The 13,182-nt window shown below is 50.9% G+C and overlaps 1 protein-coding gene across 2 annotated transcripts; it reads left to right on the forward strand.

Annotated features, from left to right (window-relative positions):
• Positions 1-4,898: 4,898 nt before the first annotated feature.
• Positions 4,899-12,457, forward strand: PHF13 (PHD finger protein 13). 2 transcript variants are annotated; one of them, XM_016165346.2, is made up of 4 exons: positions 4,899-5,259; positions 7,502-7,603; positions 8,885-9,419; positions 9,888-12,457. In XM_016165346.2, exons 1-4 carry the CDS (start codon positions 5,221-5,223, stop codon positions 10,112-10,114), a joined length of 903 nt encoding a protein of 300 aa, XP_016020832.2. In that variant the 5' UTR covers positions 4,899-5,220; the 3' UTR covers positions 10,115-12,457. The 2 variants fall into 2 exon arrangements, with proteins under 2 accessions (XP_016020832.2, XP_016020833.2); XM_016165347.2 differs by lacking the exon at positions 4,899-5,259 and adding an exon at positions 6,733-7,292.
• Positions 12,458-13,182: the final 725 nt, after the last annotated feature.

Raw genomic sequence — 13,182 nt, forward strand, 5'->3', positions numbered from 1 at the left:
TATTCTAAGAGAGGGGACACTAGGTGCAAGGAACAGTGTGTTCAGCTCAAGGTCAGACAGGAGACTGCCTTAAAAATACAGGGAATGCAGCCGTTCAGAAATGCCACAGTCACTTGTGGGGTGACAGTGAAGAAAGGAATCTGCCTTATTTGGGTTCCTGTAGATACAGTACCCGGACCACACATTCAACGTAAGCATATGAAAAAAAATTCCCTCACTTGGAAGCCATTTTTTCCTTTGGTTTAATGTATGCTTTGTGCAGTTTTAGAAAAGATCCTCATTTCACCTGAAACCTGGGTTTTTGTTATTTTGTTGTTCCACGCCCCCATACCCTTTGGACTTCCCAAAGACATTCCTGCTGAACTCTTCCGCCCCAGCAGTGTTCCAGCCCCGGCCGGGCATGGGAGAGCTGCTGACATTTCTTGGTTCCAGCTAAGACGCACAGCCTTCGCAGAAGACATCTTGTTTATATTGCATATCCGAAATGAGAACTGTAGGCTTTCTCTTCTGAATCTCTCATCATCCTACCATGAGAAGGTATCTGGTCTAAATTTCATCATGGGAAGCACAGGCCTCCGTAAGAAAACAGTCAGGTACCCAGGCAGGCTGCCTATTGCCCATAGATGGACTGTTCACACAGCTATTAACGGCAGCAGCAGCATTCCTGGGCCCAGGAGCCCCGCCAATAGCTAACTTGCACAGGCTTTGTGACAAGAAAGTCCTGAGTAGCCAGGAAGTGGGATGTTTGTAGGGAAAAGTACTACAGTCTCTCCGGGTCAGAACTCACCATGCGTAAGTCAAATCTTTAAGAAATCAATGATTGTATAGTTAAGAACAGTCCAGTTTTCTCTATTCCTAACAAGGAGTTAGTCCAACAAATCCTGTTTGAATCCTACTGTGAAGCCTTGAAGAATAATGTAGGTATTTATTGAAATGGAAAGTTGTTCATGCTATAGCGTCAAGTGAAAAATCTGATTATCCATAGTATGACCCAATCTGTTGAATGTGTTCATATGCCTACGAAAAAATTGTGAAGGTAACATTTTCTCTGGGTGGTTATCTTGTTTTCGCTTGCCTGCATTTTCTCCCTTTCTGTACTAAAAATATAAACTGGATATTAAAGAAATAACACGTGTTCAAAATAAAATATCTAGTTACCGAGGAAAAAAAGCTATATTATTATAGCGGACCTAGGAGGCAAGCCCTTGAAATCCTGTGTGTATATCTAAGTCAATAAATGTTCTTGAAAAGAAAAAACAGATCTAGACCTATCTATCAGCTGTTCAGAATTTTGAATAACCTATAACCCGGGCATGCTATTTAGTTCCTTTTTTTATCACTAGGGAGTTCAGATTGGGAATGTGAGAAATTCATTCACTGAAGCACGATGATGACGTGATGGATAGTCAACAAACTGCAATAAGGGGATTTGAACTCCTTAGATACACCCAACACCTTGGCCTGGTGGAAAGGCTGGTTTTTGATGAAGATGTTAACTCTAGCCAAATAAGCAGGTTCCCCCCGCCCCTGGTTTTATTGAAAAGTAATTGACACAAGCAATAGTTTGTGGGAAAATGTTTGTATTTAAAGATTAAACTTCAGCCATGAAAGTTTTAGTTTACCTCTTCTAATATGAAAATCGTCTTTGCCTAAGTAACTTCTTTATAATGTAACAAAAAAGATTTAACTTAAAAAATTCAAACTACTTAATTTTGATATCTAAATTCTAATTTTAGGCAGATAGGACAAGAAGTGACTAAGAATTTTTAAAGCTGTTTTTTTCCCCCCTCCTTTGAGGACATTTGGGAACACATATCTTAGCATTTAGAGTCAAAGAGATTGCTTTTTTTCGTATCGGACACCATAATTTTTTCTGATTCTGGGCTGCCTGAGGTGTGGTGTGTCGTGTACTTATACATAAATGCTTTGCTTTGAGGAATGTTTCAGTATTCTCCATTCATTAAGCGTATTATCATATATAAATGAGGTACTGTAAGTAAAAATATTTAAAGTCTGGTACGTAGTGTTAGTTATTAGTCTTTATATTTTTCCCTGTATGAAACATAACACAAGAAACACATTTGATTCTTCTATGCATAGGCTATTTTCTTCATTATGTGAAAAGCTAACAATACATAGAAATGACATCACTGATTTTAAATTATGCACACATATATTAATAGTCAAGATACTAAAAGTTGAAATACTATTTTGAGAAATTTTCATTTTTTTTCCTTTCCTGGAGATAGAAGTGAGAAAGGCAGAAAACTCAGGGTAGGAAAGATCCATAAGAATTCATAAGACTATCCCATGAAGCCGAAAAGCTGAAATGCCAGAAGACAATTCTGGGAAAAATAAACCCTTGGTTGTGTTCATACCTACACTCAAGCATAAAGTAGGAGGCAGAAACCCTTCCTGAATGTTCCCCAAATGAATGTGTAGCCAGTGAGATTTAGGAAGGTGAAGCTATATTTGGTAACCCAATTAAAATAACTACATTCTCAAGTTACTTACTAGGAAACCATGGTATTCTTAGTATTTTTAAACTTGTCACAACCTGTGCTAATGTTGGCTTTTTTCTTCCTCTTTGCTAAGTATACTCATCTGAGAATTAGTATTCAGCAGTAGGTATATATATATATTTTTTTTTAAAGCAGAAAACAAATATCATAAGCTCCAAGGATCTGGCTACTGTGGCTATTGCTCATGGAATTCTAGATTTATCCCCTGGAGCCCAAGAGCCGTACAGTATTACCTGAAAATAAACAGCATATTGAAGACACCTAAGCCTGTCATGCAGAGAAAATCAACTTTATCACCCCATGGCTACATGTTATTGAGTTAGGGTCATTTATTGGTGTTATAGTTCTTTTTTTTTGAGTCTAGGGGATGAATGGTAATTATTAACTCTATAACTCCTCCGAAGGGCAACATTTCTAAGAGAAATCAAAGAAAGGAGAGACAAAGCAGGGCCTTCCTTCTTCATGCAGGTAGGTTTCTATTGCACTGGAGCGCAGACAGGGAGACAAGCAGAATATACCAAATTCTTTATTTCAGTTTAATGGAGGGGGGTGTTAATGTATATTATGTGGAAAATCATACCATAGAGAATAACGATCAGTTAAAATTCCCTCTTCTTATAGCTGGACTTCACCTCTAATAATTATCCTTTTTGGCATTTACACCTTTAAACTACCAATAGGATAAAGTCCTTCTTGGTCCTTTCTTTTTCAGGCAAAACAAGTTGCTCCTGGTGACTCTGACCCTGGGCAACACCAGCTAGGCTCAAGACATTTGCTCTGGCACCTGTAGTCAGATAATACTCTCAATCTGGCTAAATCACCTGAACGTGACAGCTCCCCAAAAAGTTAATGATCCTTCCACAGGCGAAGTCCAATGTGTGTTTTTATCTTATTAGCTTTGCAAAGCACCTCAGTTTATCACCTCTGGGGAGTCCTCCAATCTGAGAAGATATTGCTGAAATGACATTAAAAATTAACAATAGTAAACTACCATTTATTGAGGCAAGTATTTTGCTAAAGTTTTGATTGTTTAGGAAACAGGCTCAGAAAAGTATTTCTCAGGTAAATCCAGTCCCTTAATCACAAAACGTTTTTGTCAGAATTTTCTTAACCACCTAAAAAGCCAACCAATGCAGCATTCACTCTCTCGGAAATAATCTTATTTTTTAGGGGTTTTTCCAGTCATCATTTTGATCATTACGTTGGAGTCAATTTTCTGATTTGACTTTAAAATTTTGTCACTCTTTAAGTTTTTGTCTTCGAAGCTACAGAATGTTACTGAATCATCTGCATTTTTGCATAGATTTTTTTCTTTCGTATGGTTATTAAAAATGTTAAAAAAGAACCTCAGGCTCCCTCCTGGTAATTTTATCAGAGCAGTCAGTTTTTAACTAAGTGTTCAGTCAACCTTCAATATACGAAGTAGTAAAATTCTCGGCGGCCCAGCACTTAAAACGCTGCAGACTCAATTAAATGTCAATAAACAAAGGCAACGACAATACCAAATATCTGTCACGGTTTTGCCTCACTTCACAGTGTTTATAATCCTCTGAGGAATACAGTCAGAAAATAATTCAATTAAAGTGAAAAAACAGGGGCGGTCCCAAGGTTAAGAAGAGGTTGGGAATAAAAAGGAATTTAAAGCAAACGTCTAAAACATTAATAAGACTGGCAGAGTTTTTTTAGATGCGGTAACCCGACACCTCAAAGCGGAGCCTACAAAAAACGAGAGCGCCTCCCCCAGCCCGCGCTCCGCTCGGCCTGGGTCCCGCCGTCCCCGGGTCCCTGCCCCAGGGCAGGGCGGTGGGGGACCGGCCCGAAGACCCACGGCCGCGGAGACAAGTTCGCTCCCCGGCCCGGCGCGCCGGGAGCCGAGCGCGGGGGTGGCCGCAACGACAGCGTCTGCCACCCCTACTCCCGCCGGAGCCTTGGGGACCCCGGCCCACAAAGGGGAGAGAACCCCTAGTTTCACAGAAGGAGGCAGCGCCGGCCTCCGCAGCGCTCCGCGAACAAGGCCGCTGACCCCGCCCCCACCCGCCACTGCGACCCCAGCCCCCGCCCCCGCGGAGACCAAGGAGCTACCGCTCGCGCCGCCCCTCCCCCACCGCCGAGGCGGCGCGAGCCCCCGCACATCCCCCGCTCGGATGGCCTCGAGTCCCGGAGACACCGCCTCCGCAGACCCGGCAACCGCCGCGGAGCTCTATGGGGGTTGGAGTCCGCGAGGCGGCCTTTGTGCGCCTCAGCGGCGCAGCCCGGGACTACGACTCCCAGAATGCCCCGCGCCCGCCCCCTCACCGTCAGCTTCCCGTCACCCCCAGACTACATTTCCCGACAGCCCTCGCGGGTCTCCCGCCCTCCCTCCCGAGACACGAGCCGAACTGGGCGTCAGGTCGGGGAGCCGGTCGGGTTCCCGCTCGCCGCCGCCGCCGCCCCCCGCAGCGACTCTCCCGCCTCTCCCGCCGCGCCGGCCGCGGGAGCTGCATCGCTCACTCGGCTCGGCCTCAGAGCCGCCGGCCCAGGAGCACAGGGTCCGGGACGCGACACGCGGAGCCCCCCATCACCTCCAGCCGGGGCGACCCCTCTTGGGTCCGCCCTGGTCCTACGCGGCCGCCGGAGCCCCCAGCCCCGAGCGGCCCCACGGCCCGGTGCCCTTATCCCGGCCCCTGCACTCCCGCAGCCGCCGCCCCCCACCCTGAACATGGACTCCGACTCCTGCGCCGCCGCCTTCCACCCTGAGGTGAGTGAGAGCTGCTCCGGGATCGCCCCCGACCACCCCCACACCGGTCCTGCGCTACCCGGAGCCGGACCCCCGCCGCCCGCGCGCCGCCCTCCCCTCCCCCAGCTTTCCGTCGTCGCCCCCCCCGCCGGCGCCCAACCCCGCCCCCCACTGGGGCCCGCGCCGTACTCCCCGCCGGCCCTCGCCTCGGCGTCCCTCCCGCGGCCATGAGCACGGACCCCTCCCGGGCCTCGGTCGCCTCAGGTCCTGTCTGCGCCCCCGGCCCCTCCCTGCCTCGCTTGCCCCTTCCCCGCCCCCGGGGATTCGGTCCGAGCGCCGCCGCCCTGTGCTCCCGCTTCTCGGCGAAAGCCCCCGGCCCCTACCAGAGGGACTCGCTGCCCCCTCGGACGGGGACTCAGGTCCTGGCGCCCCCGCCTGCTCCCCTAATTCCCCGGGCCGGGTGGGCCCCGCCCCGCCCCCTGAATCCCGCGCACCCCCGCCCTCTCTGGCTCGGGGAGCCTCGTCCCCCGGGGTTCCCACCCCTGCGGGGGCCCGCGCCGAGCCCCTTATTCTCGGCGCGCTCGCCTCCCCCTGCAGGGCCCCCGCCCCCCGCCCGCGGGCTCTGCTCGCCCCGCCTTCCCCCTCCTTCCGGGGACCGGCCCGCGGTTCTCCGGGCCGGCGGCCGCGCCGCGGTCCTCTCCCCTCCTGAGGCCCTCCAGGTCTGGGGTGCGGGTCCGGCCGCAGAAGGCGGCGCCGGGCGCGCTCCCGCGGCGCTGAAGCCTTGGGGGTTCGCAGGCCGTGCTAGCCCCGGACCCCGGTTCAGCCGGCTTCTCGCGCCCCTCCCGCGCGCGATGGGCCCCGCACCTTCCGGGGCCGAGTGTCGGCGGGGGGCGGCTTCCGCGGGCGGGCGGGGAGGGGGCCGCACCGCCATCTGCTTTTTCTGAAGGCCGCGGTGCGGCGGGCGCCGTGGGGGCGGTGCAGGTCCCCCCCGCCCCGCGCCCCAGGGCGCCGCTGCTTTCCACTCGGATCCCCGACTCCTGACCCACTTCTGCACGTTCCTCGCCGAAATAAAAGTTCTTCCCGGGAGTTTGAGGGCCGAGGGCTGCGGCCCTCTCACCCCCGCCGGAGGGAGGGCGGTCAGCCGTTCCCGGGGGGCGGAGGCGGGATCGCCCCTGCGGAGGGAGCGCTGGCTCCCGCGCTGAGCTCGGTGCTCCGCTAACCTGTGCGCCCCTCGGCGCCCAGCGGCGGAAGGTCGGGCGAGAAAGTGGTTTGCTGGAACCAAGTTGAGAAAATAAGACGCGGGCCCTTGGAAGGAATCCTGCGGGCAGCACGCGGGGGCCGCGCCGCCTTCTCGACCCTGACCCTGGGAAGGCTGGGCTGGGCCCAGGAGTCTCCCCTGCGTCCCCCGCTTTCAGCCTACCAGGGCACTGGGCCAGTAGGCTCTGGAGATATTAGCTGAGTACGTAAGGATGGGGTCGGGGTGAGTGATAAAATGCTTAGAGAAAACCTCAGTAAATATGCTTGTCGAGTAAACCGAAATATAGTTGATTTACTCAGTAGCAAATAAAGGTTTTTTTCTACTTGAGCTATTTTCCTTAGGAGAAAAATTCGTTCTTGTCTAGAGCTTTTCCAGGTTGGGGACGGGACACAGAAACCAAAATCTCTAGTATTTAATATTCAACGAGCAAATAAAACTAGCAGGAGTGTTTCTGGTTTCCCTTCTGAGTCGGGGTGCATTTGGGTGCCTGGCCCCCTGGATGTTGGAGCAGTGGAGGGACTAGCAGGCAGTGCCTTCTCTGTGAGGTAGACCCGGTAGGAGGGGGGGTCAGGTGAGATTCAGCTCCAGGGTCCCAGGCCTGAGTGAGCTCCGAAGGGTAAGAAGCAGTTGACTTTTGAAATCATTTAAAGTGCTTTAGTTACCGCTGCGGCAGCAGTTTATTTTCATAATGGAAAATCTGTAGCAAAAAAGTAGTTATTACAGGTCCTGATAAGCCTGGAGGAACAATAGATAATGTCAGAAAATGCCACGTGAGCGCCAAGAAATAGGCTTTTGGGTGAGCTTTTATCTTCCAACCAGTTTCCCAGTATTCTTGGCATAATATCATGACAACCCTCTCTTTCAACCTCTGAAAACTTACTGCTTGACTCAGACTTACCTTATCTTGTTTCTAAAGTGTTGTCCCAGCTTGCTTAGTTTTCTTTCCGTGATTCTACCTACAAGTGTCTCCTCTCAAAGACACCCCGTTTTCTCGCCCGCTAACAGGAGTACTCTCCAAGTTACAAGAGGCGCAGGACCGTGGAGGATTTCAACAAATTCTGCACCTTTGTCTTGGCCTATGCCGGCTACATCCCTTATCCGAAGGAGGTAATCTTCAGCATTTTTGAGACTTTTCTTGCTAGCAGTGGACACAGAGTGTCTGACAAGGGGGTTGTGCGGGAGGACTTCAGACCATGGCTGGGCAAATAATCTTTCTTGGAAACAGACCCGCTTGGGAAGGGGTTCCTGAAACATAGAAAATGCAGGCTTGTCTAGAAATGATTTAATAAACTTTGACAATTTGCTTGAAAATAACTATTTGTTACTTGCCTGCTTTTAATGGCCAGTACTAATTAAGGCTTATTATGGCCAGGCATTGTTCTTGGCTGTTATAATGCTATGAGGGTAGGTACCATTATTTGTCCCTATTTGGAAGCTGAGGACTTGGGCACAGGTAAGAGCACCTTGCCCTGAGTCACAGGCTAATGAATGCTGGGGCCTGGAGTTCAACCAGATGGTCGGCAGGGTCCACACTGCCTTGTCTGGCCAGCAGCCTTCTGGTACCTGTGCACATCCCATTAGAGAATCTACAGGGACTTTGGCTAAAATCCCATGTAATCTAAGGGATTTTTTTTTTCTTTGCTCAGAAATGGGCAGATCTGTGGACCAGCGTTGCCATGGTGCTCAAACTTCAGGGGCTTGGTACATATTGAGCAAGACTGGAAAGGCCTCTGGTGCTTCCAGGAGGCCAGATCCCAGCATCGGCTCGTCCTTTGCACTGCCATCTAGATGGGTCACGCTCGCTTTGTGCCACATAGAACGTTGCCACGATTTGCAAATTAAATTCTTAAATGGTCCGAAGGAACCATGGAGTTTAGCTCACTGCTTTGGGGCAATAATTACCTGTTTTGATTTTTACAATATTTTGGGATATCTAGTTTTCTAGAAAAGAGTGTCAGGAAATGCTCAAAACTGTTTTAAATTCACTTAATTAAAAAAACAACAACAACACGTCCTGTGGAAGGGCAGGTGGAGGGAGGCTTTGCAGTCAGGGACGGGTGAGCGGGTCGGAGAGGGTGCCTTTGCTCCTCCCACAGAGAGCACGAGCACACGCTAAGTCCCCAGCTTTGGGACAGGGCCAGGGGTTCCGCAAGGGCAGCAGGTCCTCTCCCCGGGGTTTATATTCCATCTAGAAGGCCTCACTAAGGCACAGATGACACCGTTCCTAAAGAATAAAGCTGACGAGACCCGAGAAGCTTAGGTCGCGGGAGCGCACGTCTGCAGGTCTCACCGGCCAGGGGTGCTGCGAATCTCTGCTCAGGCCAGCTCTTACTCCTGGGGACCGTGTGAAGTAATGGGAACGTGCCACCTTTGCCTCTGTTCTTTTAGGAGCTCCCTTTGAGGGGCAGCCCCAGCCCTGCCAACAGCACCGCCGGTACCATTGACAGCGACAGCTGGGACACTGGTTTCACTGACATCTCGTCCGCGGTGCCCTTGCCGGTCTCTGACCACTGCTTTGGCCACCTGCAGCCCACCCTTCTGCAGCGAGCCAAGCCCAGCAACTTCCTGCTGGACAGAAAGAAGACCGACAAGTTGAAGAAGAAGAAGAAGAGGAAGCGAAGGGACAGTGACGTCCCCGTGAAGGAGGGGTACATGGGCAGCTTGCTGAAGCTGGAAACCGCTGATCCATATGTAGAGACCCCCACGAGTCCTACCCTGCAGGATATCCCCCAGGCCCCCGGCGACCCCTGCTCGGGCTGGGACTCCGACACTCTTTCCAGTGGATCTTGTGCCACGGTGTCACCAGATCAGGTCAAAGAGATAAAAACTGAAGGCAAACGGACTATCGTCCGGCAAGGAAAGCAGGTGGTGTTCCGGGATGAGGACAGCACCGGCAACGACGAGGACATAATGGTGGATTCGGGTGAGTGGTCCCTGAAGGACAGCCACTCACTGACTGGTGGTCAGAGAGTGACAGTAAGCAGGGGTCTCCGAGCGGTCCCTTCTTTGCAGTGTGACAGCAGCGTGCCCCATCTTTAGACAGGTGCGACACGGCAGATACTCAGACGTTTAGGCAGGGGCGATGGCAGCTGGGATGCGGAGACAGACCTCGAAATGGAAAAACGTAGCTCGCGAGCGCACGTCTCACGGTGGTTCCTGGGGCCACGTGCGTCAGTGCCCTTCGGCGTGGTTGCTGCGTTTTCAGGGAGGGGAGCGGCGCCCTTAAGTGAAAGTTGAAATTGGTTTCATTTGTTGAGGATCAAGTTGCACTGTGGCCTAGCTGCTTTGCCCCATTGGCGGGTGGCTTTCCCAAGGGTCCTGATGAAGCGGGGTCCTAACGGAGAGTGGTCGTGAGCTGTCTTTTTTCCTCTTACGTGTTGTCTCCTTTCAGATGATGACTCCTGGGACCTCGTCACCTGCTTCTGCATGAAGCCATTTGCCGGCCGCCCCATGATAGAGTGTAATGAGTGCCATACCTGGATTCACCTGTCTTGTGCGAAAATCCGGAAATCCAACGTTCCCGAAGTGTTTGTCTGCCAAAAGTGCCGGGACTCCAAATTTGACATCCGCCGTTCCAACCGTTCCCGAATGGGCTCCCGGAAGCTGTTTCTGGACTGACTGCTAGTGAGCGAGTAGACCGTGGCGAGGAATCGGAAGGGACGATTGGGCTTGTTGGCCTCTCTTATTAGTTGAGCACAGAACTCTCAGCTCTGGTGCAGGCAGACCCCTGCCATTCAGGTGCCTAAGCAAAAGGACAGGCTGTCCGAGGTATAAACTGTACATAGCCTGTGACTGAATAAAATCCTTGTTGGCCAAAGCTGCTGCCAGAGCTGTGTTCCCTGCAGTGGAGGTGGACTGAACACCCAAGTACAGTGGCTTTGGTTTAGCTGAAAATGAGGGTACGTGGTGGTCGTGAATTCTTGCTGTCGTTGTTAACAGACTCCCGCCGACTGGCACGAGTGCTAGCTGTTACTCCCGCTTCCGCCGTGCTGGGGAGCGATGTTCCGTTCCCCCGGCCTGTTAACGAACAGCCATACGTGCAAGCTTTTTCTCAAGTGTAAGTCTCCTACCATAAGTGTCTGTACAGCAGCCCGTAAAGCTGCCTCTCCTTTAGTGGTCACCCTCTCCCCTGCTGTGTTACTGCTCTGTCCCCGGGGCTGCCCGCTGGCGTCCTCTGGCCTCACTCTGAGAGGAGCCTGGGGGCAGGGGCGAGCTAGTGATCCCTAAGTTTTCTTCTGTTCGTTAAAAGGGACACTATGTGGCTCCTTCTGTGTGGAAAGGGGGTTGGTCGGGGGGTCGAGGTGGCCGTGTTCATAACTCAGTTTCCTGTTTTGCACGATGTAAAAAAAAAAAACCTGTCTTTTTGCACGATATAGCCAAAAGTCTTGGCAGATTTCTGCCTGGGTGCCCTTTCTCTCCAGTTGGTGTATGGGGCCCCGGGGTGCCCATGCAAGCTGTTTTCAAGCGAGGGGGCACTTTGGTTCCCTCCTCGTCTCCTCCCCTCACTCTGTTCCAGTAGCAACATAAAGGTTAGGCAACCCCTGGGGAATGGCATTCCTCTTTGTAATGGGGGCAAGAAAGATGGAGAGGAAGGCGTTTCCCATGATTCTTTGTTTCCCCTTGTAGGGCTAGCCTCCTGCTTTCACAGGCCAAGGTTAGGACTTGAAGCCTTTTTTTTTGGTTTGAATTGGTGAGTGAGTGAGATGTTAATGGCCTCCAGGTATATACCATTGAACTGTGCAGAGTTCCTTAGATCTGGACTGGAAGAAGACCCTGTTCGGGGCCAAGTCTGAAGAAGCCAGGGAGTTTGCACCTAAAGCCCTAGAAGGGCTTCGCTCCAGGGCAGTGCACTCAGGGACACTGGCGGTTCTGGGGCCCGGAGGTGGCAAGGACTTCAGCTTTGTCTGAAATTGATGTTGCTTTTTAGCAGTCCAAATACTTGTTCTCAGAAATGTTATTTTTTGTAAATCGATGGGTGTTTTCATAACCATTGTTTCTTGTGAAGCATGAAAAGGGAAGAATGCCCGAGTTAGTCCTTGTTTACAACAGGTTGGACCCCCAGTCTCCCTGAGGGGTCTTCTCCATGTGGCTCCTTCCACATTCTCTCACCGAAGCACCAAGGGTTTGAACTGTAATTGGCTAATCAGAGCCCATATTTTGTCCTGGTATCATTCATGCTTGACCAGCCAACTGCCTTTTTTTTGGTTTTTAATTCTGTTGTTTTTAACACAAAAATAGAAAGTTTCTGAAACTCAGTTTATGGTGAAGATTCCCAAGAGAGACGTAAGAAATAGTAAGAAGCTGGCTTAGAAACAACTTTATCCCCAGACAGCTGTCTGGCTCTGACTTAGGGCAAACGTGCAGGAAAAGTTGTCGAGGAATTTGCCAAAGATCTGCCCCAGGACACTGTCCAGTGTCTTCACGAGAATAGCCAAAGTTCCAAGTGTTTTTCTTGTGGTTTTTTTTTTTTTTCCCCCCACAACGTTTTACAAGTGCATTTAAGAATACGTGTGATTTCAGAGTGGAACTGCCGATGCTGGCGGATTGCTATGTTGCTCTTAGAAGGTTCAATGCCTGGTGACTCCTGGAAGGCTTTTGATAGTCATCTTGATTTCCGTTCCTTCATTTCCTTTTTGTTCTTTTAACAGGTCTATCCCTGTGGGTGGTGTCTAAGAAGTCAAGACACCTTGGTTTTTGTGTTGATTGAGCTGGGCAGCTGCAATCAGCTTTATGCAAATTAGGCATGGCCCATCTAGGGGCTCCTGGTTGGTGGCTGATGAAGTGAGGGGAGGGAAAGATGTCACCCCAAAAGTAGGCCCCTCCCATTGGCTTTGGCCAGGCCAGACACTTAACATCGTTTACATGGTTCTGTGTAATTATAAAGTTTATGTGTATAAAGCGAAGCTGTTTCTGTGAAACTGTATATTTTGTAAATAAAGATATTGCTACTTTGAAGTTCAAGTCTTGCTTCGGGTGTTTATGTTCCGTGCTGAAGCAGAATTGTGCAGCTTCTCCCTCCATCACTTCCCCTAAAGCACGACGTAAGAAGACTCGGGAAGTTAAAGTCTTGAGTTTCGTTTACCAGGATGAAAAATGCCCACAGCCCTTAATATATTTCCCTAGTAAATCCTCCAGAAACAAACCACAGCGTGAATAATCATGAATAGCTTTCAGTTTCATTAAATTGTCGATGAGCTTAAACCCCAGTGAATGCAAAACCTGCTCTGTAAAAGCTGCAACCTCAGGTTCTGTCAACAGGACGAGAATCTCCTGGGGGGTGCACCTTCCACCTTGGGGTTCACAGAGCAGTGCCTGAGCCTGTTCTATCAACTGTGTCTGCCTAACTAATCTGGGACCAACTGGTATCTCTAGTGACATTCTGGCAGCCAAAATCTGTTCTAGCACCTCCTAAAATCTTGAAAATGCTGGCCAAGTTGGGCGTTGAACCTTTCTCTGGTTCCAGATGTCCGAGGCTGTTGGTGTAAATTTTGGGGACCCCAAAACAAAGAAGTGAGGGTTCTGGCGGCAGCGAACTGTGTGGAAACCGGAGCCAGACCGACTCCGGGGCGACGCGATTCACGGGTACCGCGGAGCAGAGACAGGTCCGCCTGCACCTCCCGGCCGCCCCGCCCCGCCCCGCCGGCCCCGCCCACCCCGCCCACCAGCCCCACCCCCGGGCAGCCCCG

This window comes from Rousettus aegyptiacus, unplaced genomic scaffold (genome assembly GCF_014176215.1).
Source record: "Rousettus aegyptiacus isolate mRouAeg1 unplaced genomic scaffold, mRouAeg1.p scaffold_m13_p_1, whole genome shotgun sequence".
Taxonomy (NCBI): domain Eukaryota; kingdom Metazoa; phylum Chordata; class Mammalia; order Chiroptera; family Pteropodidae; genus Rousettus; species Rousettus aegyptiacus.

What these genes read in the sequence shown, in the direction of transcription:
- PHF13 (XM_016165346.2), top strand. Translation starts at nt 5,221, where the DNA reads ATGGACTCCGACTCCTGCGCCGCCGCCTTCCACCCTGAG. An exon ending in CCGCCGCCTTCCACCCTGAG is followed by an intron (nt 5,260 to 7,501) that starts GTGAGTGAGAGC and finishes GCCCGCTAACAG; the next exon opens with GAGTACTCTCCAAGTTACAA. An exon ending in ACATCCCTTATCCGAAGGAG is followed by an intron (nt 7,604 to 8,884) that starts GTAATCTTCAGC and finishes CTGTTCTTTTAG; the next exon opens with GAGCTCCCTTTGAGGGGCAG.